Raw genomic sequence first — 24,934 nt, 5'->3', positions numbered from 1 at the left:
GGAGGCCAATGGGGGCTCGCGGTGGGCCGGGCGCTGCGCATGCGCGGGGGCCGTATGCTAATGTTGTTGATATTCCGGCGCAGGGAGTTGGGTTCCTTTCTCCGCCGAGTGGAGGCTGAACTTCGCAGGCCGCCTCCTGCCCCGCCGGGCCCGGCCCCTCGCAGGGGGAGGCGGCAGGCGGAGGGGGCCGAGCCGAGGGGAGGGGGCAGAGGCAGCGGGCGTCTCCTGCCCATGAGGGCCTGATGGAAAACACAAAGGACCTGGTGAGTCCCTCCACAGCCCCGGAGAGGGAGCAGCCGCGACGGGGGCTGCCCCGCTGGGGGGGCAGGCGGGCCCCCCGGCGCCTGAGGGGAGCGGCGGGAGCCCGCGGCAGGGCGCAGGAGGCAGCCCGGGGCTGTGAGGGGATAGACAGCAGGCTTGAGGGGCGGGAGGCTGAGCGATTCTTTTCTCGATGCCTGTGCCGGGGGAGGCCGGCCGCCGCACCGCTGTGGGAGAGCAGCAGCCCGGGCACCCCCGGATTTTGTGGGTGTGCGGAGGGGCGTCGCGGGGCGCTGCTGAGTGCAGGGGGCGGCAGCCCGGGGCGGGGGTCTCCGCTGTGGCGGCCCCCCGCGGGATGAGGAGCGGGGCTGGCTTCGGGCCGGTTTTCTGCGGAGTGTTGCCACGAAAAGTTTCTTGCCGGTAACCCCGCGGAGCTGAGCCGTTCCTGAGGCGGAGGGGCCCCGGGGGGCGCGGGGAGAGCCGCGGGCCGAGCCGCGGGCCGGCGCTGGAAGCGCCGCCGAGCCTGTCACCGGCGGAGGAGCGGCGGGCACGTGGAGCAGGCAGCGGCGGGGCCCCTTTGTTGTGCTCCCCGGTGCCGGCTGAGCCCCGCGCTCCCCCCGGCCTGGGCTGGGTCCTTTCCCTTCCTCCACCCCCTCCTCCTTCCTGCCGGCAGCCGGGATCGGCGCGGCGCAGTTCGAGCTGATCTCGCTCCGAGCGAGTCCGGCGCACTCGGCTGCGCCTCTCCGGGTTCGCTCGAGTGCCGGTTTGCAGCAGGATTCTCTTGCAGCTAAAGCCTCGAAGGTTGAATTTTCCAGTCGCGCACATTTAAAGTGCTGTTTTCCTTAATATTAGCACTTCAAAAGTTGTGGGTTCGCTGCATCCAGTTCCCCCTTTTGTGTAGTTTTTATGACTTGATACTGTGACTTTGTTCTTCATGGGAGGAACAGTAAACCTGTGAAACCAGTTTCACTTTCAGGCTGTTGCTGGAAATGTTTTAAAGTGTAGCAATTTCTGTCCACTGCGGCTTTAAAAAAATTTTTTTAAACCCTGCTACAAAGTGTATGCTGATTATGGCAGAACCTAGAAGCGTGTGAAAACGATTCCCATTAAAGATTGAGAGCGTGGATGGCAGCCCCTGTGATCTTTCACATCCAACACCCACTAAAACTGAGGGCTGCAGGGCAATCTTCTGTGTTTTAGAAGTAAAGTTACTGTGCAGGTCTGAGAACCTGAGCTGACTGATTTCTTTGTTGTATTTGTCTGTTGCAGTATGGTTTCGACTTGTAAGGAATGGAGTGAAAAGGCTGTGAGAGGGTCAGATCTGGACCATTAAATGGGAACTAAAGCAATCTATTCCTTTAAAAAAGCAATCCACCCTGCTAGGTCAGTAGCCTTTACTCGTTGCTTTTCCCTAGGGATCCTGTTAGGGAAGTGCCTAATGTAAGCTATAGGGGAGCACAGCAGATGTCTCTGCTGTCCTGTGTGGAAGGTGTTGGTGCTACAGGAGCAGTTCAGGTGTTCTGCAGAGTGTGCAGGCTGGTGCACATGCAAAAGGATTGTAAAGTGAGTTCTCTTCATTGCTGTTCCTTAATGAGCTGGATGACTGGCAGTAATGATAAGGTGTGCACAAGTTCCCTCTCCATTTGCTTTCATTTCTCTCACCTCCTAAAATTTGACTGACTTTTGCAAGGCTTTTGCTCCCTTCTGCACCCCACTGCTGCCTGCCTTCATTCCTCAGGTAAGTCAGCACTGGGTCCTGAGTGATGCTTGCTGAGTTTGGCTCTGAGCACATGGAAGGAATTCAGGTGTTGGCGACTTGGGCTTGGTGGTGTGTTTGGGGGGGATCATGTTGAACTTGTGGGGGTGTTTGCCTCTTGCAGATGCTCCTGTAGGGGTTTTGTAGAAGCACAATGGAGTTTGTAGCAGATGTTGGTTTTGCTGGGAACTTTGCTGTTTCAGGTGTTAATCATCACAGCCCTGTCCAGAGCTGCCTGCTAATCTGATATATTTTTTTGTGAAAGAGTCTCCCCTCTTGTGTGAAACCCCCTGGGAAAGAGGCTATGGACAAAACCATTGGCAAACAGCAGAAAATGGCTTCAGACAAAATGCTGTCAGACATAGCAAATGAAGAGACAGGAAAACACATTTCTGTAATTTTCCAGCAGAGATTTTGCTTCTAATAGGAGTGGAAGGCACATTCCCAGAGAGAGGTGAGTTGCTCCTGTACAAAAGTAAGTGTGGCTGGTTCTGATTTCCAGGAATCCCAAAATGTTTGGCTTTGGGGTTTCCCTGTTTGTTTGTTTCTAATGAAAGCTGAAAGCATGTTTTCTTTAAATTGGTACCACCTTTGAGTTTCCCTTTTTGTCTTGCTCTGAGGCACAATTAGACTGCAGCCCCACAGAGGCAAGCAGGCGTTGCTGCACCACATTCTTTTGGCCAGCTTACATTCAGAGGAGTTGCAATAAATTAGTCCCATCCTCTCATTTCCTTAATGCTGACATCCAGAGCTAAAACTGAGCTTGAAGCATTAAACATTAATGAGCTTTTGAAAACAAAAGCTGTGCCTCACATTGAATACCACTTGGAAATGCACAGGCTGTGAGGAGATGTGATTCAAGCTCTCACGGACCCTTGGCTTGGAGGTTGTGCCTGACCTCCTTGGTGATCTTGGCCCCCAACACCATCTGCCTGTCCTTCTGTCCTGTTTCGGGGGGGGTTCCAGCCTGTCTGCGGAGGTGCAGCTCAGCCTTTGTTAAGCCACAGCTCTTGCACTCTCAGCTGCCTTTGGAAATTCAATTGGCTCAGTAGCGACAGTAACCATGTAGAAACCTTTCTGTGACTGTTTTGGACCTTCCTGCTTTGCCCGGGGTGCGCTTACTTGGGGGCACTTTGTTGCAGTTTTGTTACTTAATGGGATATTTTCTGTAGCAAGTTTTCACCTTCAAAATGCTTTCTCCTGAGTTTGGCCAACACTTGAGCACAGCCCTCATCAAGACACTAAAGCAATTTCCTGAGTGAGTATTTGATGTCTAATTAACACAAAATGGTTCTCTTTTGTGTTTTGGCCCTGCATTGTTCTCCCTTCAGGACCAATTTTTTAATGCTGCAAGAGGAGTTCCTGGTGCTCCCAGACTGCATGCTGTCATGTGCTGACCAAGTTCAAGCAGATGTGTTTATGGGGCTGTGTTGGGAGTGATAAATGAGCTCCTCTCCATCTTTGTTCGGTTGCCTTCCTGCTCTCACCGGTTTCCTTAAGCCTATTCTTCTGTCCTACCATTTGCCTTCTGTAATGGTTAATTAGGAGTATTTCTTCAAAACACATTGTTGCCAAGTATTTGCAGGGAGGAGGGAGGGAGAACAGGAAAATGGGAAGCTGGGCAGAGTAAGAAAGCAGTTCTTAAGAGTTCCTTTCCCCACCCATCCCTTCAATAAAGAAAAGTATGCAAAAAAAGCCCCAAGCAAACCGGTGCAGGGGCTTCTTTGCCAGCCCTGCTTCCCACAGGCTTGGGATTGCTCTGAAGATCTTCCCTGTCAGGAACCAGTAATCTCATTAGGAAAATAAGCCTGAAAGTTTGTCCTGTTCTTTTGTTTGTGCATTGCTCTTGCTTCATGTGCTAGCAGACTCCCTGTTAGTGCTGGAGTTACTTAAGCTGCTGCTCTTTTGGTATGAAGCAGCTGCAAAGCTCTGCCCTTTGTAGTGAGCAGGCTCCTGCTCAAAGCATGCTTTGCAGAGAGGCAGGATGCAGTTCCCTCATTTGTTAGCAGGTGAAGAGCACTAATCTGGTTCAGCTTTGAGGACAAGGCAAGCTCCTCAGCATGACTTTTAGTGCTAAATCCAGCTTCTAAGGGTAGGCAACTTTTGTTTCCCTGTGTGCTTGTGTTACAAAACATGGATTGGTTTTACCAGGGCTGGCATTGTTAGACTGAGTCACTACTGCTGGGAGCCTGAAAGCCCTTTGGAGGGAAGGACTGAGCTCTCATGAACAGTGCCTTAGTGCAGTGGAGACACTGTGCCCAGTGATAAGCTGCTCTTTGAGGCTCCCATCCCATAGCTGCCATGGTTGGGTGCTGCTCTGTCAGACAAGGTTTGCTGGTCAGCTCATGGCACACCACTGCTCATGGCTGGCAGGAGCCTGGCAGGAGTTGCAAGCTGCTGCTGTAACTGAGGCAGCTGCTTCATCTTCGTTGTGGCTCTGCTTCAGGCATGTCTTGTCCTTTTTGTGAGGATGCCAGTTTTGACCTTTGAGTGCAGAGCTGTGCTCTGGGTTTTGTCTGTCTCAGATGTTAGAGGTTCTGCTCTTTTGCAGACTCCATCCAAGCTCTGCAGGAAGGGTTGTTGGAGACTCCCTGTGTTGTTCACTGCTTTCTACAAGTGCTGTGTTTCAACATGGGTTCAAAAGAACCTTCCTGGTGTTTATTATCAAAACAGAAATGTTTTGATCTGCTCCAGCAGAATTCCAGCATAGGTATTTGCATAGCATCTTCCCTAATTCCATTCCCTTCTGACACAAAGTACTTGGTAGGACTTTTGTTGCACTACTCTTATCTTTTCCACATCTCACAAAACATATTTTGAGCCAGATAATAACTACAAATTACAGAAACTCCTGGCAACTATCTGGCAAAAGGCTGGATAAAAATGTTACCAAACCTCCAGCATGCTTTGAAAACCAGAAGCAAAACATAACCTGAACTGGGACTGCTTGGCCCAAGACGAAGTAAATGCAAAGGTGAGCCCGAGACTCATTTTGACAGTGCAGTTCAACTTAGCAGCAGGTTTGCTTCTTGGGAACTTGCACTGTGCTGAAGAAAGATTTTCATAGTGGAGGGCCCACCTTTTCATCTAGGAAGTAAAAATGTTTTCTTTCTCAGCTGTGGATATTTTGGCAAAGAGGGCTTGGCAGTAATATTGAGGTTCTAAATATATGTGATGCAAAAGAAGAACAAGAGCCAACTGTGCTATTGTGGGAGCTGTGATTGTGATCTTGCACCATGCTTCAGCCTGCCTGGAGCAGCCTGGCTTCCCTTCTGTGCCACTGGGCCTTCAGCTTGCCTCCACCTTCCCTCGCAGCAGGGGCGCTGCTGGGGGCAGTGCTGGCTGTGGGCTTGCTCTGCCCTAGCACTGGGAGATGCAGGAACTGGCAGTGGGCTGCATGTCTGCCCTCTGAGTGCCACAGCACTTCAGCCCTCAGCCAGCAAAGCCTGGGCAAAGCAGAGCTCACCCAGGGCCACCTTCTCTTGGCCTCCACTAAAGGCTTGAGTCCCCTTCCTGTGGGAAGAGGCCCTGACCTCCTGGGGAAATCAGATCAGCTGACTTAAGGAGGATGAGAGAATGAGGAAGGAGATCTGCCCATGTGCTCTGCAGCACCACTGAGACCTGCCCAGTGTTCTGGTGGCAGTGGTCAGTCCAGTACCGCATTTTGTCATAGCAGAGACTGTCAGGGGCAGGCAGAGCTGAGGAGGCAGTGAGGAGCTGCTGAGATCCCGAGGAGATGACTGCTCTGGGTGTTCTGTAGCTTGCTGGCAGTGTTGGCAGAGCCCTGTATCCATGGCAACGTTGTGCTCAGCTCCTGCCTGGCTCTGCACACACGTGCACACACAAACAAGCACTGCTCAGGCCCCTCCTGCCTGCTGGCACCGGGGGTGTCACACAGGTAAGGCTCAGCAGTGCAGCCAGGGCTCAGGCATCTCTGTTACCCTGGCTGCTGCAGGCAGATGGCAGTTCCTTCAGGGAGCTGCAAGTTCTGCCCTGTCCTGAGTTTTGATGGGCTTTGAGATAATTTCAGGTTGCTGGCTGAGGAATGAGTGCCTGATGAGCATCAGCCTGGCTTTGGGGCTGCTTTCTGTCAGAGCTGCTTTAAGGCATTCCCATCTGTTTACCTTCCTGCATTCCCTGTTGTGCTGACTGCCTTTTGTTTGTTGGGCTTTTTCTGTTGGATGGGGTCGGTGTGGGAAGCAGTTTTCCCTTGTAACTGTAAGGAAACCCTTCCACAATAGGCTTTAGTCAGACTGCAGAGGGGATCAGAGGATATTTTAATAAGGGGGTAGCATGGCAGGAAAAGGCTCGGAGGAGAGCCAGCAGGGAAGATGTTCAGGCACACACTCTCTAGGAAAGGGATTTGGGGAATTAGTGTGATGAAATCTTAAAGCCACAACTCCAAATGCAACTTCAGAAGGAAATCTGATTGTGTCTTGTTATTATTATTTATTATTGGTTTTCAGTCTGCAATGACTGCAGTAAAAATAGCTCTTGGAAGAGGAAGTAGAGGCAAAGGCTTTGTTAATGCTTTCTCTGTGCTTTTGGCTGTACTCCCTTCTCCTAACTTCTGCTGGAGGGTTTCCTTTGTCCTCTTTCTATCTGCTTTTCCTCTCAAACAGCAGAGATTGTTAAGGGAAATGGAAACACTTGGAAATGGTTTAATTTTTGTTGTAGTTCAATGAAGGCAGCTCACGTGGGAGTAGCCTTGTTTCAGCAGAGCTGAGCAAGTCATTAGTGAAGTGGAAGTTGTCAGTGCTAAAGCCATGCACTGGGTGTCAGTCAGCCAGCACTGCATTTGTGCTGGATGTGTAGTGGCTTTGGAAACTGTCCCCAAACTGCAGTAACCTGACCTCAGGGCTTTGGTTCTAGGAAAACTTATGTAACAAGTTTGTGTGTGACAGTGGCAAATTAGTCACCTTTCTATCTTTCAGCATTCACACAGCCCCCATTGCCATAGTAACTGAGCTCCTCATCACTGCTAATGGATTAATCCTCAGAGCATCCCTTGGAGGTGGAGAGGTGTTCCTGACGCACACATGGGGCTCTGAATCCCAGCAAGCCAGGGGCTTTCTTGATAGCCCCAGGAGCCAAGGAGAGCAGAGGGATGTTGTCAGCTCTGCTGCTCTGCCAGCAGTGCCCTCTTGGCTGAACTGGCTCTTCTCTGCCCAGCTTCCTCAGCTGAATGAATCTCAGTGCAGCTGACTGCAGCCATCTGGAATGTGCTCATTTGCATCTAAGATCTGTGGCTGTCATTACTCAGCACGTCAGGTTTAATGAACTCTGGAGGTACCGAGCAAAACAGTGCATGGGCTGCTACTATGCATTCAGTGGGTCAGGAGGGATTTTGAACTCCTGTGCACCCCAGTACCAAAACCTGGCTGCTCGTGGCTGCAGCGAGAGCCCTTGGCACTATCTGGCTCGTGCCTGCGTGCCCATGGAGCAGGCTGTTAGTGCATCTGCTTTGGAAGGCTGACTTTGAAACTTTTGAAGCCTGACCTTGAAATCCTGGGGTTCAGGATGCTGAGCTGCTCTCCTGGGGGGCTGGGGGTGGTGCTCTTGCTTTCAGACAGAGCAAACTTCGCGAGCAGGAAGGAGAAGCTGCGACTCGTCCGGGATGTTTGACGGCTATGATAGTTGTAGTGAGGACACCAGCAGCAGCTCCAGCTCAGATGAGAGTGAAGAGGAGGTTGCTCCTTTGCCATCCAGCCTCCCCATTATAAAGAACAATGGACAGGTCTATACGTATCCAGATGGCAAGTCTGGCATGGGTAAGTTCATGGAGCAGGGCTTGGGTACTGATGGGCTTTAGCCTGTGCCGTGGTTCCAGAGGGTCCAGTCCCAAAGCTGGACCAGAAGTGCTGAAGGGCAGGGGTTGGTGTGTTTGGGAGGGAGCAGCTGTTTGGGTTTTGCTAAACTGAAATGCAAAAGGTTTGAATCCTGCTGTAAGAATTGTGTGGGAGCATCCACCCTCCCTTCAGCTGTGTGCTGTGTGGGTTGCTGTGCAGGTGTCTGTCTGTGTTCTCACAGACATGGTTCTTGTCCCCTGAGGGACATGCAGTGTGTGCTCTGCGCCTGGGCATGTGCTCTTCCTTCCCTGGATTACATAGAAAATGTATTGAGATGTTTCTGCCTCTCCTAAGAAAGCTTTGTGGGTGCTGCTGTGTGAAGTGTACAGAGCTCTCCGAGTAGAATCTTGGTATTTTCTCATTGACATGAGTTGGTTGCAAACCCTTATTCCTCATGGAACAGCTCAGGGGGTGATGCTGTCAGCCTCTGAAGCACCTGGTTCCAGCTAGAAAGTGTATTGGTGGGCTGGAGTCCTTTGGGTGTGCTGATCTGTGATTCCAAATGGGATCCGGTGTTATCTCAGGTCAGAAGCATTCCACACCTAGGGAAAATGCAGTCTGGCAGGCCCAGAGTCAGAGCAGGTTCCCCTGAGAGCCAGGAGTGCACACAGCTCGGTGTTAGCTGCTTCAGCTGCATCCTTCACTTCCTTCAGGGGTGACATGAGCGGGGAGCTGAGAGGGGAACCCTTTTCAGCCATGAATTGGAGGCTCTTGGCCTCTCACTGCCATTGGTGCTGATATTTGTCTCCAGGGTCAAGCCCCAAGAAGCTGTTTGGTGGTGCCACGTGTGGGAGCTTCCTTGTGTAGCCTTTGTTCTGCAGCTTGCCCGAGGTCTTTGTTGCCCTGCTGAGCCTGGGCTTTCCCTCTCTCCTGCAGCCACCTGTGAGATGTGTGGAATGGTTGGTGTCCGGGACGCCTTCTACTCCAAAACCAAACGCTTCTGCAGCGTGTCCTGCTCCAGGAGCTACTCCTCCAACTCCAAGAAGGCCAGCATTCTGGCCAGGCTTCAGGTAGCGGTACAGACACCAGTTTCTTGATCTACTTCTTGTCTCTGTGTGTCCACCTTGCATGATGCCTCCAGGTAACGTGTGAAGGAACCTTTCACCTAAGGGACTTTGTAAGCCACAACTCCAGGCTGCATCAGTAATGACCAAGCTGCCTTGCTCAAAGAGCAAATCACAGAGCATGCAGCCTCCTGGTTTCAGTTCTGATGCAGTGGCCTCTGCAAGAAGCAGATGAGGGGAAATCTCCAGTCTCTATCTGTAGTGACCTGAAATTGCATGGCCCATCCTGGCAAGGTGCTTCCTGGCTTTAGAGCCTGTCAAAGGTTAGAACTGCTGTGGTGTGGCTTGGTTTGGAGGGGTTTCCTAACTAGAGAGACAAAGTGGGGCTTGGTCTGTTCACCTTCAATATCAGCCCCCAAATCACAAAGGGGCATTTGTGCCATCCAAGCAGAGGTACAGAGAGCTGCACAAGCATCATCACACCTGGCTGAGGTGGACTGCAGCAAATGCCAGGGGATTGCAGTGGTGTGAGTGGAGCCACAAGCTGTGAGCTGCTGTTAAAAGCTATCTGTTTTGCAGGTAAAGCACAAAGAGTCTGTGGTGCTGCTCCGGGTGAAATGCCAGCACAAAACGCATCTTTTGGACATGCTTTGCTGTTGGGTTTTGACTTTCTTTAATATCACTTGTGGGTTTGTGAAACTTAGTCACCCTTGGTGCTGTGGTGGTCTGATTTCAGTCAAATGTGGCAGAGAGATGCTACAGACCTATGGAACTTTCCTGGTGGGAGTTTGGGATGACTTTATTTACTGGGGTGTTTGTATTGTAGGGGAAACCTCCAACCAAGAAGGCTAAAGTCCTGCAGAAACAACCACTGGTGGCCAAGTTAGCAGCTTATGCTCAGTACCAAGCAACTCTGCAAAACCAGGCAAAGACTAAAGCAGGTAATGGCACAGCAAGAGGACTGAGCTCTTTGGTATTCAAGACTTGGGGCTCACCAGCAGCTTCCTAAACCAAATCACTTTCTCTTAGCAGCTGTCCCTGTGGAAGGTTTCAGCTGGGGTAACTACATCAACAGCAATAGCTTCACAGCAGCTCCTGTCACCTGCTTTAGACACGTGAGTACTGCCCAGGACCTGCTCTCCTCTGTGTGTGCAGGACAGAGGGAGTGCCATGCTGCTGCCTCAGCTCAGTTTGGCCAAGCGTTCCAATCCAAATCTGGTTTGTGGCCTGGGCCTATAAAACTTGTCAGCTGTGTGAGTGTGACTGCTGTCAGCTGGCTGTGCTTGGGATTATCCGCCCTGTAAGCCCTTCAGGACACTCAGTTCCTCTCACCATGCTTGCTGCCAAACAATGAGCAAGGTACAAGGAAGGCTCTGCAGCTCGTGAGAAGTTCCCTTTCTCACATTTAAGGGGCAGGATCAGCAGAAGCACCAAACCAACCAGCTCAGTATGAGAAAGAGCTCTGGGAGGCTGTCTAGACTGAGCCAGGCTTGCTCTGTGGTGCTGAACCTGTCTCTAGGTTATATGTTTGGACTGGACTGAGGATTCTTTTTCTTAGTGTTCAGTCAGATTCTCCCTGTCAGTAGTGGAGAAATAGAGGAAAAGGAAGGCTTGCTCTTCACCTCAAGAGGTTGTCTTTCTTTGTACCAGGGTTACAAAGCTTTCAAAGTCCTCAGTCACTGCAATGTAATTAGAGTCAGAAAAATATTTACCAGCATGTCTTTAATGTGCTTGTTCAGTTCCAGTCCTTAGCTCTGGGTAAATTCCCATCACTAGGTCTTGTGTAAGATCCTGTCAGTGCTCTCTGTCTCTTAAGCACAAACTTTGTGACAGAAAGTGCTTTCTCAGCTGGCTCTGGACACGTGGGAAGTGTTCCATCACCTTACAAAAGCTTTCTTTTGCTCAGAGTTATCTGATGAAAATTGCAATCAAAACAAACATTTTGTTTGGTGGGAGTCCTCCCCAAGAGGGAGGAGAGGGCTGTTTTCTCTCCAGCTCTGGGATTCATGCTGAGCCCTGTCAGCTCATAAATCAGTAGGAGCTGAGGGCTGTTGGCAGTTGGCACTCTCTGAATAGCATCCTTCATGCTCACAGGCCTTGAGTGCTGCCCAGACAGAGCCTTGCATCAGCACAGCGTCGTGGCTCTGTGTGGAACTCCACAAGCTAAGGGAGCAAGCTGGCACTCTGCTGTCAGTTCTGTAGGTGCTGGAAGAAGGGATTTCAGGAGTGCATACCAGAGCTGCTGGCTGATAGGGTGGCTGCGCTGCTCTGAGAGCACAAGCTGTGTTGCACAGCATCCTTGGCTAGGAAGCAGCTGCAGCAGCCAGCTCACTTGGGAGCTCTGCTGGAACTTCCCATGCCAAGAAGAGCTGCATCTTCCTTCTTGCTGCTTCATTCCTAAGGCTGTACTGTACCCCAGGGGTGGGAGCAGACACTGGACCCTGGGGATGGGAACAGGCACTGCACCCTAGGCACCATCCCAACCTTCATCCTTCACCTCAAGCACTCCCACAGGCTGCATGGCAACAGCTCTGCTAAGCCTGAATGTTGCTTCCTCTCTCCCTGCTTTTCCTTGCTCATAGAGGTAAAATGCAACTCCTGCAGTCTCCTGGGGAGACTTCTGCTCCTGGTGGGTGTCATTGTTACAGGAGTGTGATCTGCAGTTAGTGTTGCTGTAGTTATTTCTGGAAAATCCATGGCTTAAAGCAGTCATGGTCTGAAAAGATCTTAGTGCCCCTGCTAGGTGCTCCCTCCTCTGCCACTCTAACTAAGAGCAGCACTCTGTGTCTGTCTGGAGAGGTTATTGCCTCTGGGTACTGCACTGCTTTGGTGTGCAGCAGTTTGTGCTGGCTGATGTCTGTCCACTAGCCCTGGTCTGGCTTCCACACACACCTGTGAGAGGCTTGTTCTGGCCAAACAGAAGTATTGCACTGACAGCAAAATCATGAGACATCTGCCCTTTGGGTTGTCACCAGAGAAAGTCTGCATCTGGCTGTGCCAGGTGGGTCTGTGTGGGTATCTGACAGGGAGCAGTGGGACCAATCACAAAGAAACTGAGGGAACCACAGGGTCTAGGATTTGGCTCTTGGATTGTGTTTTATAACCTGGCACACTTCAGTATTTCAGGTCTGATGTGATTTTCTCTGTCTTCCAGTTGAGTTTTTGCCCTGAGCTGAATTATTTTCATTCTCTTGGCCTCTTTTGTCGTTGGCTGCTTGGCTACAAGGAGCATTCCCAGGATGTCACAGGAGGTGGCAGTGCTTGCCTTGGAACTGCTCCTTTTAGCCCCTTCTGGACATTGGCTTCTCTGGCGTTACCTTTTGCGGGGGGACTGCTCATGCACAAGCTCAGCATAGGAGCTGGTAGCATCACTCTGCCATCAAAGTCCTGACTCCAGCTGCAGGTCTGAGGCCCTGGCAGTGTGGCTGCCATCCCAAAGCTGTGGGAGCTGCAGAAGCCAGGAGAGCCATGAGCTGCACTAACACAGGAGGCCTGTGCTCAGCTCACTGTGGGGACACTTAGCTTGCAGGGGCTGCTGTCCAACAGGACCTTCCTGACTGAACCTTACCTTGCAGAGAAGCAGCTGCTGCTCACAGATAACCCTCCCTAGCCATCTCCTGGAGCAGGAAGCAGTGAACCAGCTCTTCCTTGTTGGGGAGTGACATGAAGTGGATCTCTCCGCCCCAGACCCGAGAGGTACATTTGTTCTTACCTGTCCATGATGGTTCTGCTAGTTCTCACCGTGCCAGTCCAGGCTCCAGTTACCCTTCAGCCAGCAGCCAAGCCAGGCCTAACGCTTGCAGAGTGCTCTTGGGGTTTCCCAGAGCACTGTGCAAACATTGGGTGGTGCAGCAGATTGAGAAGAGCTGACGGCAGGTGGCTGTTACAGCCCTGCTCAGCTCAGAACACTCCCAGGGAGGGTACAAGGAGATGGCTCAGTGCTCAGGTGTGCTGGGAGCCCTCAGGACAGCCACCTGCTCTGGCACTGCATTAGTGATGCTGCACAGGATGGCCTCCTTCTGGAGGGTGAGCCATCTGGATTGGTGTAGGAGAACTAGCAGAGCCAATCTTTCCACAGACAAGGACAAATTTACCTTTCTGCTATTTCCCTCTATACCAATCCACATCTGGAATGCAGATTTGGAACATTTCTGCTCCTTGCTATGAGGAGAGCTGTTGGGGTGTACTTTTGTCTCTGAATCCACTGAGATGAGCAGGCAGTAAAGCACTGCAATGGGGTGCAGCTGAGTTATGGAATGATTCAGTGCTGCTTGTCTCTCATCTGTGTCGCTGTGCAAGGCAACAAGGTTCACTCCAGTGTGCACTTGGGAAGGTTGATTTCTCCAATCAGTTCCCAAAGCTGCAGGTGTCAGTGTGGAGGTGACAGTGAAGGTGGGGTAGGACTTGTCTGAGGAGCTGTAGCTGCATATTCTGTGGGTGAAACTAAGCCAGCATATTTCAAGTTGTGTTCTCTGTCTGCCAGATGGTAGCACAAAGCTCTGAGGCTGCCTGTGTATAGATGGGACAGAGGAGAACATGCAAAGCAGGCTTCAGGAGCAGCAAGTTGACAGCCCTGCAGCAGCTTGGGTTTTCCCTTAATAGTTAAAACCAGTTTTAAGTTCTGCATGCCTGGCCTCCAAGATTTCTGCTGGCGAAGGGTGTCCCCTGTTAAAATGAGTTTGGCTTTTAGTGCTGCTAGCCAGTGGCCAGCAGAATTCCAGTATTGTGATTTGCAGTCATCCAGGATTCATCCAGATTTCTTCCCTTGTGGCTCTCAGCCAAGATTCTGTGAAGCTGGAGGCTGTGCAGAGAGCTTGGTAAGTGGGAGACAGCTTAGAACAACAGCTGCCCACTGCAGGACAGGTCTGGAGGATCCCTTCAGCTGTCCCTGTGGTATCTGGATGCTCTCTGAACTAAGAATTCCTTTTTCTCAGAACACCTTAGAATTGCTATAGTGGTGGTCTAAAACACCCCAAAGCTGAATCCTCCCCTTCTTGCTAGGCCAAAGCTTTGTGTAGGCTGAGTCCCTTTTATTTTGTTAGCAGTGTAACCTCAGCTGAGTGGCTTGTGAGGCTTTACCTTCTTCAGCACTGTGCATTTCTGGTGGCTCTGCAGCACCAGCCTTGCCTGCCTGTTCCTGGTGCTCTGTTCAACAAAGTGTTCTTGAGACAGCAAACTGAGAGTCATTTGTACCTCCAGCTTCCCCAGGCCCTTAGCAGTTCAACAAGCATAGCTTTGGTTACTGAGACAGGAATCTGAGCCGCAGGACAGTGTGGAGCACCTCGCTGTGCACCTCCCTCTGACAGCCATGGAGAAGGTGCCTCTCAGCTCCTGTTCCTCCTGCTTGCTTGAGGGAGTGCTCCCTTGCAGGTGATGTGCAAGCCTGTTCCTCCAAGGGGATCTGAGCCAGATGACAGACCCCTTCCTAAGTCACAGGAGTAGATCCAAGGCAGAACTTGGGCGTTTCTCAGGAGCGTTCCTAGTTGGCAGAGTTGAGAGGTTTTGGTGTCTGTGGTACAGGCCTGGATTTCCAGGCCCACAATTAATCCTCTTGCAAGTGGAGTCACAGAGGAATAGCAGCATTCCCACTAAAATCAGGAGCCTGCAGCCAGCTGAAAGCCAGCAGAGCAAAGCTGGCCAGTGAATGTGTGTGACTTGTGCTTGTGCTTCCCAGAGCATGGGGCTGCGTATCCTGCAGCCTGTGGGAGACAGAGTAAGGACTGGGGCTAGAGAGTAATGACAACAGCTGGAGCCCTGCACTGCTGCCTCAGGCCAAAGCCAGGCTGATGTCTTGTCATGGGTAGTGATGGGTTTGTCTCAGTCACTCACAAACCCCTGGTAGGACCAAAATAATCCTTGCCTGTGGTGAACTGGTGACTTTTCCCCCACTTTAAATGCCAGGCACCCATGGGGACCTGCTGGGGTGACATCTCGGAAGGAGTGCGAGTGGAGGTTCCAAACACTGACTGCAGCCTGCCCACCAAAGTCTTCTGGATAGCTGGGATTGTGAAACTAGCAGGTAAAGAGATCTGAGTGGCAACTCCTGGTAACAACCAAGGGACTGAAGGGAGCTGGTCACTTTGGCAGTGGGCACCTGGGCAGTGTGATGTTGTCAGAGCTGTGCACAGAGGTAATGTTGTAGCAGTTCAGTGACAGCCGAGGGTGCCTTGGACACATCACTGCTTGTGGGTCAAAGTGAAAATGCCAAGGTCACAGTGCCAAGATATGCAAAGCAGCTGCTGTGGGTAATCAATGGTAACCTCCTCCCCAGAGCCTGCAAGGGGTTGTAGTTCAGGAATTTCAGTGGCAGTGTGACCTACCTGAGAGCACACAGACCTTTAGCTGAGTGCTCTGTGCTGTAACCACCTGCAAATGTGCCCTGAGAATAATGGCCTGTGGAAAATGATGGTCTTGAAAGCCCAGTGGAACCTGCCTGCTGAAGAAATGGGCATCTGTTGGTTACAATCTTGTTTAATGTTTGTCTTCTTTCCCCTGGATTGCTTTCTTTCAGGCTACAATGCCCTGCTGAGATACGAAGGCTTTGAAAATGATTCAAGTCTTGACTTCTGGTGCAACGTTTGTGGGTCTGACATCCACCCAGTTGGTTGGTGTGCAACCAGTGGCAAGCCCCTGGTCCCTCCTCGAAGTATGTAACTGGTGGCCTTGCTGATTGCTATCAAAGTCTGTCTGTATTGAACTGCATCTGATCCTGGCCCAGAGAGCAAAGTGTTTTTTACCATAGCAACTCTGTCAGCAGTTAGGAGTTAATCCTTTTAGCTTTTGGAAGGATAAGGACTTGACTGATGCTGAAAGTGCTTTTGGAGTAGCCCAGCTGATGCAGCTGTGAGGTGAGGTGGAGGCAGGTGGCTGGTCAGTGCTGTGGACATGCACTGCTTTGGTTGGTAGCTTGTCAGTGCCCTCTGCCCTGGCAAACCCCTGGCCTTAGCCCCGGGTAGCATTCATTCTCTAAAGAGCTTTTTGTCATTGTTGTCATCCAGGATTTTTAGCAGTCACCTGGGATCTCTTCTTTACGTGTTCCAGACTCTCATACTGTCTCTAATGGACACAATTACAAATCAGAGGCTGATTTTTTCCCCTTCATTTGCAACAGCCATCCAACACAAATACACAAACTGGAAAGCTTTTCTAGTGAAACGACTCACTGGTGCCAAAACACTTCCTCCTGACTTTTCCCAGAAGGTAAGGCTGATGCGATGTCAATCATCTTCTTTACAGCAGGTTGCAGCAGTGTGCAGGGCTGAAGTGCCTTGCAGTGGCACATTAGCTCCTCCTGCCCTGGCCGTGGTACTGTGGTTTCTCCTCTGAAATAGTTTCTCTTGGAGTCTCTTCTCCATGGCTGTCCATGTTTGCCAGTGTCTGTGTGACAGACTCTTTCCTCCAGCAGAGAGGCATTTTCTTTACATCTAGCTAATCTGTGTTAATTCTGAAGCACCCCAATTCTGAACTAGTGCCCTGTGGTGTGAAAGAAAACTGAAACCTGATTCTCCTACTGCGGGAAAGGTTTTTGTCGTGCTCTAGTTCAAGACACTGACACGGAGGTGTTACTGTAGCACAAACACAGACACAGCAAAGAGGGAGTGTTGCTGCTGTGCATTCCTGCTGCACTAGGTGCTTGTGCTGGGTTTGAGCCTTGTCTTGGTGGCAGCTGCCCCTGCAGTGTGCTGTGAGTGTGCTTCCAGCTGCTGTGCCACGGTACCTGGCTTCCAGCAGGAACCTGAGGCTTGCTTATTGGCTTGCACTGCAGCCAGGGGTAGAGAAACAACTAACAACAGAGTTTCTGCAATCAATCATTTCTGTCTACAAATCTAGCTCAGATGGGAGCCAAATTAAACAACCTGGCAAGATCTCAGCTCCTTGGGGAGTTCCTAGTGGGAATGTCAAGTGAGAGGCAGTGGTGGTTGAACAGTGTGCTGTCACCAGGCAGAGGCACAGCTCTTCCCATTCTCTTCCTTTCTTTTGGGGATGTTATGAAGAAATGGTTGTGAGTAGCCAGCTTTAATTGTCTTGAAGGTGTTTTTTTTTCCCCATGCTTTTTATGATAAGCTGTTGTCATCCTGTTCCTCAAGTGCTGTGTTTTGAATGAATGGCAAAGAACACACCAATCTTGGTGGGGTTTTGGCTGAAGTTGTTTCTTGAGGTAACTTTATCCAACTGAAGAAATGTTCATTAAGTCAATGGGAAGCTCCTGTGAGCTCTGTGAGACTTGTGAGGGGCTCTGCTTGATGCAATTAAAGCATCAGTTTGCCCAGGGAGGTGGTGGAAGCCTCATCCCTGGAGGTTTTTTAAAGGCAGGCTGGATGTGGCTCTCAGCAACCTGATCTAGTGTGAGGTGCTCCTGCCTGTGGCAGGGAGGTTGGAACTGGATGATCCTTGAGGTCTCTTCCAACCCTGACAATTCTGTGATTCCAAAGCACTGCAGGACCCCTTCTGCATGGTTCTCTGGACCCCTTCACTCTCCCCTGCTGTGCTTTGCAGGTTGGTTAGTCAGAGCCTGAGCTCAGAGCTCAGTGAGCTGCATTACAGCAGCGGGCAGGTGCCCGAGGGAGGGCAGAGAGTGCTCACAGGAGGCTTTCCCCTGTCACTTCAAGGTGTCTGAGAGCATGCAGTACCCCTTCAAGACGTCCATGAGGGTGGAGGTGGTGGACAAGACGCACCTGTGCCGCACCAGGGTGGCCGTGGTGGACAGCGTGATCGGGGGCCGGCTGCGGCTGGTATACGAGGAAAGCGAGGACAAGAGCGACGACTTCTGGTGCCACATGTACAGCCCTCTGATCCACCACGTCGGCTGGTCCCGCGCCATCGGGCACCGCTTCAAGCGCGCCGGTGAGCCGCGGCCTGCAGGGGGCGCTGCGCCGGCCGGGGGGGCAGCCCTGCGGGCCCGAGGGGCAGCCGATGAACTGAGCTGCAGGACGCATGGAGAGGAGCTCGGGCTTGAGAAGGTTCTCCAGCAGTAGGACAAGGGGCAGTGGTTTGGAACTGGGTAGGGTGGGTTTAGGTTGGACATCAGGAGGAAGTTCTGCACAGTGAGGCTGGGGAGAGACTGGAACAGGCTGCCCAGGGAGGTGGTGAGGAGGTGCAGGCATTCAGGATCAGACTGGGTGTGTCTCTGGGCAGCATGCTGTAGTTGGAGGTGTCCCTGCTGCCTGCAGGGAGGTTGGACAAGATGCCCTTTGAGGGTCCCTTTCAACCAATGCAATCTGTGACTCAGTTATACCAATTCTGTAGCATCCAGTTTGCTACCAGTACAATTTGTGTATTTTGCAGCACTGGAGAAGCTAAAATCAATTCTAGATTAATCTGCAGTGTGTCAGTACTTGGAAAGAGTCACTGATGAGCAGAGGCTAGCAAGCTGCCTAAGCAGAAAAACCTTGAGCTGCAACACCCAAGTATGGCACTTCTCCTGCTGGTGCCTGGAGTGGCACAGCCCTGCTGCACCAGCTCCTCATTTCTCCCTGTCAGTCGCTTGCACAGTACAGCAGGGACCAGTGGAGTCTGCACTTTATGTCTAACTTGCAAGCTGAGTATTTGTGTAGTGCCAGATTTCCTCCTTTCAGAGGGCACTGGGAGATGGGCAGAGAAGGTGAAGTGGCAAAGGTATGTCAGGCAGAAGTCAATGAGGAAAAGGGATAGGTAGTGCCCTGCAGTTGTGTGTGGTGGTCTTGGGCTTGCAGTGGCTGTTCTGTTACACCTGTGAGTAACTTGTGCCATGATCCTTTGCAGACCTGACAAAGAAACAGGATGGACATTTTGATGCTCCCCCCCACTTGTTTCTGAAGGTGAGTTTGCTGGCAGCAGCAGCTGTGGTCTCAGTTTCTGGTGTGTGGAAACTCTGCTAGGCCCAGCCCAAGCATTTTACTTTTCTTACTGAAGCACTTAGCTGATTTGGCCTCCCTGGCACAAACAGAGCTGGCAGAGGTGCTCTGGTCTGGTGCTCTGGCAGTGTGGGGCTGTTTTCCTCCAGGCTTGTTAGAGTCTGAACTCTGGTGCTGTTCTGTAGGTAAAAGAGGTCGACTCAGCTGGAGAATGGTTTAAAGAAGGAATGAAGTTGGAAGCTATAGACCCCTTAAACCTTTCAGCAATATGTGTGGCAACCATTAGAAAGGTAAGAAAACAAACCTATGTCTGGGAAGGTAGCTGGGAATCCTCCTGTCCCCCACCTTTATGCAGGCTCAGAACCAAACTAAAGGCCAGGGAGAGCTGTTGGGGAGCTTTAACTGCTCACATCTGTGGGCAGCAGTGTACTCAGGTCAGGTTTTGTTCAGGCTTCAGTCTCTGGAAATTCAGCCCTACTTTTAATTGGGATATAATATGTGGGTAGATTAATTTGTGCTAATTGCACAGCTATCCAGAGAGCTTCTCTTGCTTCCTTGCAGAAGCCTGTGAAGAGATTTTAAGGCTGTGCTTCTTTCCTGGCTTGGCTGGAAGGGAGCCCATCCATGTAAAACCTCTTTTAACAGAGGAAGAAAATGTGCAGAGGAGCTTAGGGGAATTGGTCACCCTAGCAGTGAGCAGGCTGGTGATGAGTTTGAGTCTCCTCTTACTCATGGTGTGCAGAATGTCCCTGCAAGCCAAAGAGCAGCCTGAACATAAAGCTGTAGAAGTGGAGCTGATGTTCATGAGAACCAAAGCAGGGCTCAGAGGCAGGAACTTCTCATCTCCTGACTGCAGCCTGCAAGGGGCTGTGTGCCAGCAGTGCACACCTGGAGAGAGCTGTGATCTGGGACTTGTTGTGATAACTGAATGTCCTTTCTCTGTGCTTCCATTGTTGTTGAGTCACTGTCACTTTCCAACCTGGCATGCTTTCTCTCTAGCCTCCTCACCCAGCTGAAGGTACTTAATGTCCAATTTTGTTTTTCTTTACAAAGGTTTTAGCAGATGGCTATCTTATGATTGGGATTGATGGCTCAGAAGCAGCAGATGGGTCTGATTGGTTTTGTTACCATGCCACTTCCCCTTCTATTTTCCCTGTTGGTTTCTGTGAAATTAACATGATTGAACTAACTCCACCCAGAGGTACATAAAGCATTCTGACCACCTTTTGCTTTCAGTATTTTCAGTGATATTGTATGTGCCATGTGCTTTGTTTCTTAGCTCAGGCTGCAAAAGTCATCTTTTTAGCACTTGAGTCCCAAGTCTGAAGCAAAGACAGCAGCATAACTTGAAAATAACCTAAACCACAACAAATTCTTACTTAAAAAAGTCAAATGGATCATCTGAGTGATTCTCTGGCTAAAGCTTTTGCTGTGAGAACTGAGGATAAGCACCAAGCTGGGATGTGTGGGAGCTGCAGTAGTCACCCAAAGGCCAGCTGAGAGGGTGGCATTGCCACCAAAAGGGTCAACAAACACTGTTGAAGGGGCTCAGGCTGGACTAGGTCACAGCAGTGCCAGCTGATTTTGAGGAAGGTGCACAGAGAGCAGGAGCTTTGCCCTGGGGGCTGCTCAGGCCTTGTGAGGAGAAGCCCCTGAGCTGCAGCAGCCTGTGCTGCCTTCACCTTCCCACAGCACACTGCTGGGCTGCAGCCAGCTGTGTCCCAGCGGCCAACCAGGGCTTGCTATGGATTTTCCTCCACTCTCATTCTTGCAGGCTTCTGTTTGTATTTATTGAACTGTTTTCTTGTGTGAGAACCACAAAGGCAGTGTTATGCCACATGAAGAAAACCGTTTCCTACCACTGCCACTGTTGCACACTAATGAGCCTGCAGGCAGTGCAGCTGGGCAGGCTCAGTGGTGTCTGCAGTCAGTTCATGTAGTCCATTTATTGCCTAGAAACTCATGAGCATGATCAGCCCTCAAAGGTGCTGTGCAAGAGTGCTTGCAATGGGAAGGGTTTTGTGGGAGGAGGCAGCATGCAGATGAGTGTACAGCAATCCACTGCCCATGGGAATGTGGAAGTGGTGAGACAGAATGGGGAAAACCCCCCTGCTGGGAGGAAACTTTTCCTCTTGGCTCTTCAGAGATCACTTCCACAGCAGTGGGGGGGCTCTGGGAACACACTGATGATGGTCTGTGTTCCTTTGACACTCTCACTCTCTGTGTGTTCTCCCCCGATGGCAGTTCCTCCCTGACACTGCTGTATCATCACTCAGGTCACAAATGCCTCCTGCAGTGATCCAAAAGCCATTTGAGAGAGGAATTATCAGCAGTACCGCACAGAGCATGATGTGCATTAACATATCCAATGGGATCAGAGCTCTTGGGGAGGGGGAAGGGGGGTGGGGGTTTACTTTCCAAACTGGGAGCTTCAAAGTGGGCACTTTCTTTGTTCTGCCTGCTGCAGCAGGGCCCAGGTGTCTGCCCCGTGTGTGCTGAGCTAACCAAGGGAGCTGGCTGCAGGTGCAGTGGTGTGGCAGAGCTGCTGTCCTCGTGAGCTATTAGGTGTCCAGCCCCAGCTGTTGGTGCAGCTGTGATGTACCTGGCCTGAGCACTCTTCCAAAGTGCACTGAGCCTTGTGGAGAGCTTTCAGCTGTTGTGAAGTCATTGGATTTTGTGTTCACATACCCATTCCTTCCCAACATCTTCACCTCTTGCTGAAGTCAGCAGAAGATGATGATGATGCTCTGATTGGGGATTGCCTTCTGGGCTGTGATAGTCACCTGAGGCTGGCCCTGGGAGTTCTCTAAGCCTGCTGAGATGAGATCCAGCAGTTCCCATAGCTCCCCAGCACTGTGGGCCACTACAGGGACATCTTCTGAGCTGTTACTGCTCCAGCTAAAATCTGAGGCTTGCTGGTAAAGCAGCTGGAGAAGGTGCCCAAAACAGTCCTGTGTGGCTTATGAATATTCAGTGGATGACCAACAGCTAAATACATTGGAGAGGACTTTTGCCTTTTTTAATGGCTTTTGAAACTGAAAAAGAAAAAGGAAAAATGCCCTCATTTTCCATATTCTTGCTAATTTTAGCCTGGTGAAACATCCCTGCTTGCTCCTAGCACCTGGAGTGTTGCAGCAGTGGAGCTCTTTCCCATGGGACAGACTCTGCTTGTACTCAATGGCATGATTTGTTCTGGGGTGTTGTAGAGACAAAGGATCTGTGTGGGCAGAGCTTCAAGCATGAATGATTGATCTTGGCATGCAGTGGCTCTTGCTGTGTTGTCCAGAGCTTCATTCACCTCCTCTGGTGCAAGTGGGCAGTGTCCAGGTGGCTGGCTGCCCCCTTAGACCAAAGCTCAGGGAGTTTCTGATGTTAATGTTTTGCCCCTTTGTTGTCCTCTTGGCCATAGCTCAGTGCCAGGAGATTGTTGTTGTTAGCCTGAGGCCTGCAGTCCATGTATGAAAATGTTATTTAAACTTCACAGGTTATGCAAAACTCCCTTTTAAATGGTTTGACTACCTCAGGGAAACTGACTCCATAGCAGCGCCTGTCAAGCTCTTCAACAAGGTAAGGAACATGCAGGTGTTTGTCCCAGCTGGGGCTGGGCCTTCCTCTGCCTCTCTGCTTGCATGCCCCACGGGGTGAGCCATTTCTGCACTGATAGAGGCCAGGGCTTGGCACAGGCTGCCCAGGGAGGGGGAGGTGTTCAGGAGAGATGTGGCCATGGCCCTTTGAGATGTGGTTTAGTGGCCATGGTGACCTTAGGCTGACAGCTGGACTCAATCTTAGAGGTCTTTTCCAACCCAGACAGTTCAGTGATGTCATGCTGTGCAGAGCTGGGAGAGCAGAGGCTGTCAGGAATGAGAACCATTGGAGTGCTTCTGAGGTGCCAAAGCTGCAGGGCTGCAGGAAGCTTCAGAAATGCTCTCTGGTGTCTGCCTGCCTCACACTGACCCAAGCACTCTTTGCAACCTTCCTGATGAACACTTCCCCTCTGCTGGCTGCCTGCTGGCTGCTCCTGCAGGAGGTTCCCAACCACGGGTTCCACGTGGGGATGAAGCTGGAGGCCGTGGACCTGATGGAGCCGCGGCTGGTGTGTGTGGCCACGGTGACACGGATCATCCACCGCCTGCTGCGCATCCACTTCGACGGCTGGGAGGAGGAGTACGACCAGTGGGTGGACTGTGAGTCCCCAGACCTCTACCCAGTGGGCTGGTGCCAGCTAACTGGGTACCAGCTGCAGCCTCCAGCACCACAGTGTGAGTCCTGCTCTGTGAGTCCTTGCTTATGCTCGGTACTGGTTCCTGGGGCTGATTTTTCTCTCCATGCTCTCCATGTTCAGCTACCAGAACAAATTCTTGCCCATGCTCAGAAGGATGCAGTTCTGCTCTCTTTCACCTCGACCTCTGAAGCACTTTTGGGTGTTTTTGAGGCTGTTTAGCTATTGTAGTGCCAGAGGATGCTGGTTTGATCCAAGGAGAGCCTGGCTGTTGGTTCTGGATGGGATCACTGAGAACTGGCACTGCCAGCTGGAGCCAAGGGAGCTCAGCCTGTGCATTGCTGGTCTTGTGCAGAAGGGCTTCTGTGAGATGACCTCAGTGCACTGATTCACTGCCAGACCAATCTATCTCCACTTCCAGCTGTGTTTGCAGAGCTGTTGGTTGTGCAGTGGCAGGGTTAGAAGCTGCTGCTGGCAGTTCAGTGGGAGGCTTTCCCCAGGAGAGGTGCTCTGCCTTCATCCACTCACTGAGGGGGCATCAGCTGCTCTGACACATCCTGAAGGCTTTTTTTCAAAGGACTAAACTTCAGGTTTGAATCCTGATTTGATTTTGTTTGCTTTTGCAGCCTCAAGAGACAGCCAATCAAGTTCATCCAAACAGAAGAAAAAAGCTAAATCACAGCAGTACAAAGGACACAAGAAAAGTGGGTGACAAAGTGGTGCTTGCACTTGTCCTGTTGATTTGGGTTTGTGGCCTCTTCCTAAGCCCCAGTTCTAGTTGGAGATGTGACAGACCCTGGAGAGGAAATTCCCTTTACCTAGTGCCATAAGGAGAAGATTGGTTCTGGTGGAGTTTGTTCTGCTCACTGCCCTGAAGGGCACAGAGCTGTGGAAACAAGTAGGACCGTCTGCTGGGTTCTTCTGTTCACTCAGTGCTAAGAAATCCACTTCATCATCCAAAGGGGATGAGGGAACAAGGTCAGGAAAAGTTAGAGCTGGCTGCCTCCAATGTGCTTATTTGTCATAGATGGTGGCAGCGTAAGTGCTGAGGCACAGGAAATGCTGGTAAGGAATTGGCTTCTGGAGCCTGTCATTGTTTGGCACTCCAAAATAAACAAAGCCTTGGAGAAGGGTTCAGTCAGAGCTAGGCAATGCAGGGCTCCCATGGTAAGGTCACCACAGCTTAGTTACAGGAACCTCTGTGCATGTCTTCACCTGGAGTCTTTTTAGCACTGAGGGATCTTGGCTCCCTGTGTTCCCACAGCACACTCCAAATGCCTTGGAGTCATTCTGCTGCTGTCAGTGTGCAGATCCCTAACACTGTGCTTTACCTCCTGGCTGGCTCTATTGAGAAGCCAGCAGCAGAACTGAGCAGCGTGAGCTCTGCTGTGATGGGGTCAGGTCAAGAGGAGACAGTCAGGCTCCCTGTGCCACACAAACTCCTCCAAGCAGCAGAACCAGCAGGCAGCACTGGCTGGTGGCAGCTTCCTAAGTGCTGCACCCAGTCCTGATGGGTTCTTAGCAGCAGAGCCAGCTGGGATCAGTCTCTTCTGGAACAAGCGATAGGACAAGAGGAAACAGCCTTCCCCAGAAGGGTTCCCAAAGCTGTCCAGGGTAGCGGTGGAGTCCCTGCTTGGGATTTTGCAGCTCTTCAATGTTGATCTTTCCCTTCCAGTGACGTCCCTGCAGCTGAAGGAGGAGTTGCTGGACGGGGAGGAGTATGGCTTCCTCCAGGGAGCATCCGACCAGGAGAGCAACGGCTCTGCCAGTTACTACATCAAGCAGGAGCCCTGAGGCAGCAGGGAGGAGCCAGGGGCAGAGTGTTGGTGATGGGAGCAGAGCCTCTCTCCAGGACTGGCTGGCTCTGTCCCCTCCCCCCAGACAGGGCAGTTGTGCTGCTGTCCCTGGGGCACTCTGCTGACTGCAGCCAGGGCAGGCTCGGTTCAGACTTTTTACGGAAGGGAGGGGAAACTATTTTAGTGAAAAAAAAAAAAAAAAAAGGAGAAAAAAAAAAA

At 51.3% G+C, this 24,934-nt stretch overlaps 1 protein-coding gene across 6 annotated transcripts; it reads left to right on the top strand.

Annotated features, from left to right (window-relative positions):
- Nucleotides 1-35: 35 nt before the first annotated feature.
- MBTD1 (mbt domain containing 1) lies at nt 36-24,934 on the top strand. Of its 6 annotated transcripts, none has more exons than XM_054170487.1 (18): nt 36-263; nt 1,528-1,641; nt 2,280-2,468; nt 7,584-7,785; nt 8,740-8,873; nt 9,694-9,808; nt 9,897-9,982; nt 14,769-14,886; nt 15,379-15,513; nt 15,979-16,067; nt 17,477-17,711; nt 18,609-18,664; nt 18,886-18,990; nt 19,754-19,901; nt 22,185-22,267; nt 22,725-22,959; nt 23,546-23,623; nt 24,595-24,934. In XM_054170487.1, exons 4-18 carry the CDS (start codon nt 7,632-7,634, stop codon nt 24,711-24,713), a joined length of 1,890 nt encoding a protein of 629 aa, XP_054026462.1. In that variant the 5' UTR covers nt 36-263; nt 1,528-1,641; nt 2,280-2,468; nt 7,584-7,631; the 3' UTR covers nt 24,714-24,934. The 6 variants fall into 6 exon arrangements, with proteins under 6 accessions (XP_054026462.1, XP_054026459.1, XP_054026463.1 ...); XM_054170484.1 differs by having other exon boundaries at nt 8,740-8,879; XM_054170488.1 differs by having other exon boundaries at nt 37-263; nt 9,900-9,982.

This window comes from Dryobates pubescens, chromosome 20 (assembly GCF_014839835.1).
Source record: "Dryobates pubescens isolate bDryPub1 chromosome 20, bDryPub1.pri, whole genome shotgun sequence".
In the NCBI taxonomy this organism is placed as follows: domain Eukaryota; kingdom Metazoa; phylum Chordata; class Aves; order Piciformes; family Picidae; genus Dryobates; species Dryobates pubescens.
This window is presented reverse-complemented; position numbering and strand designations above follow the sequence as displayed.

Bases quoted from the DNA above. Each gene is read 5' to 3' on its own strand.
- MBTD1 (XM_054170484.1), top strand. From the start codon at position 7,632: ATGTTTGACGGCTATGATAGTTGTAGTGAGGACACCAGCAGCAGCTCC. The intron at 14,887-15,378 runs GTAAAGAGATCT...GCTTTCTTTCAG, and splicing joins TGGGATTGTGAAACTAGCAG to GCTACAATGCCCTGCTGAGA. The intron at 18,991-19,753 runs GTAAGAAAACAA...TTCTTTACAAAG, and splicing joins GTGTGGCAACCATTAGAAAG to GTTTTAGCAGATGGCTATCT.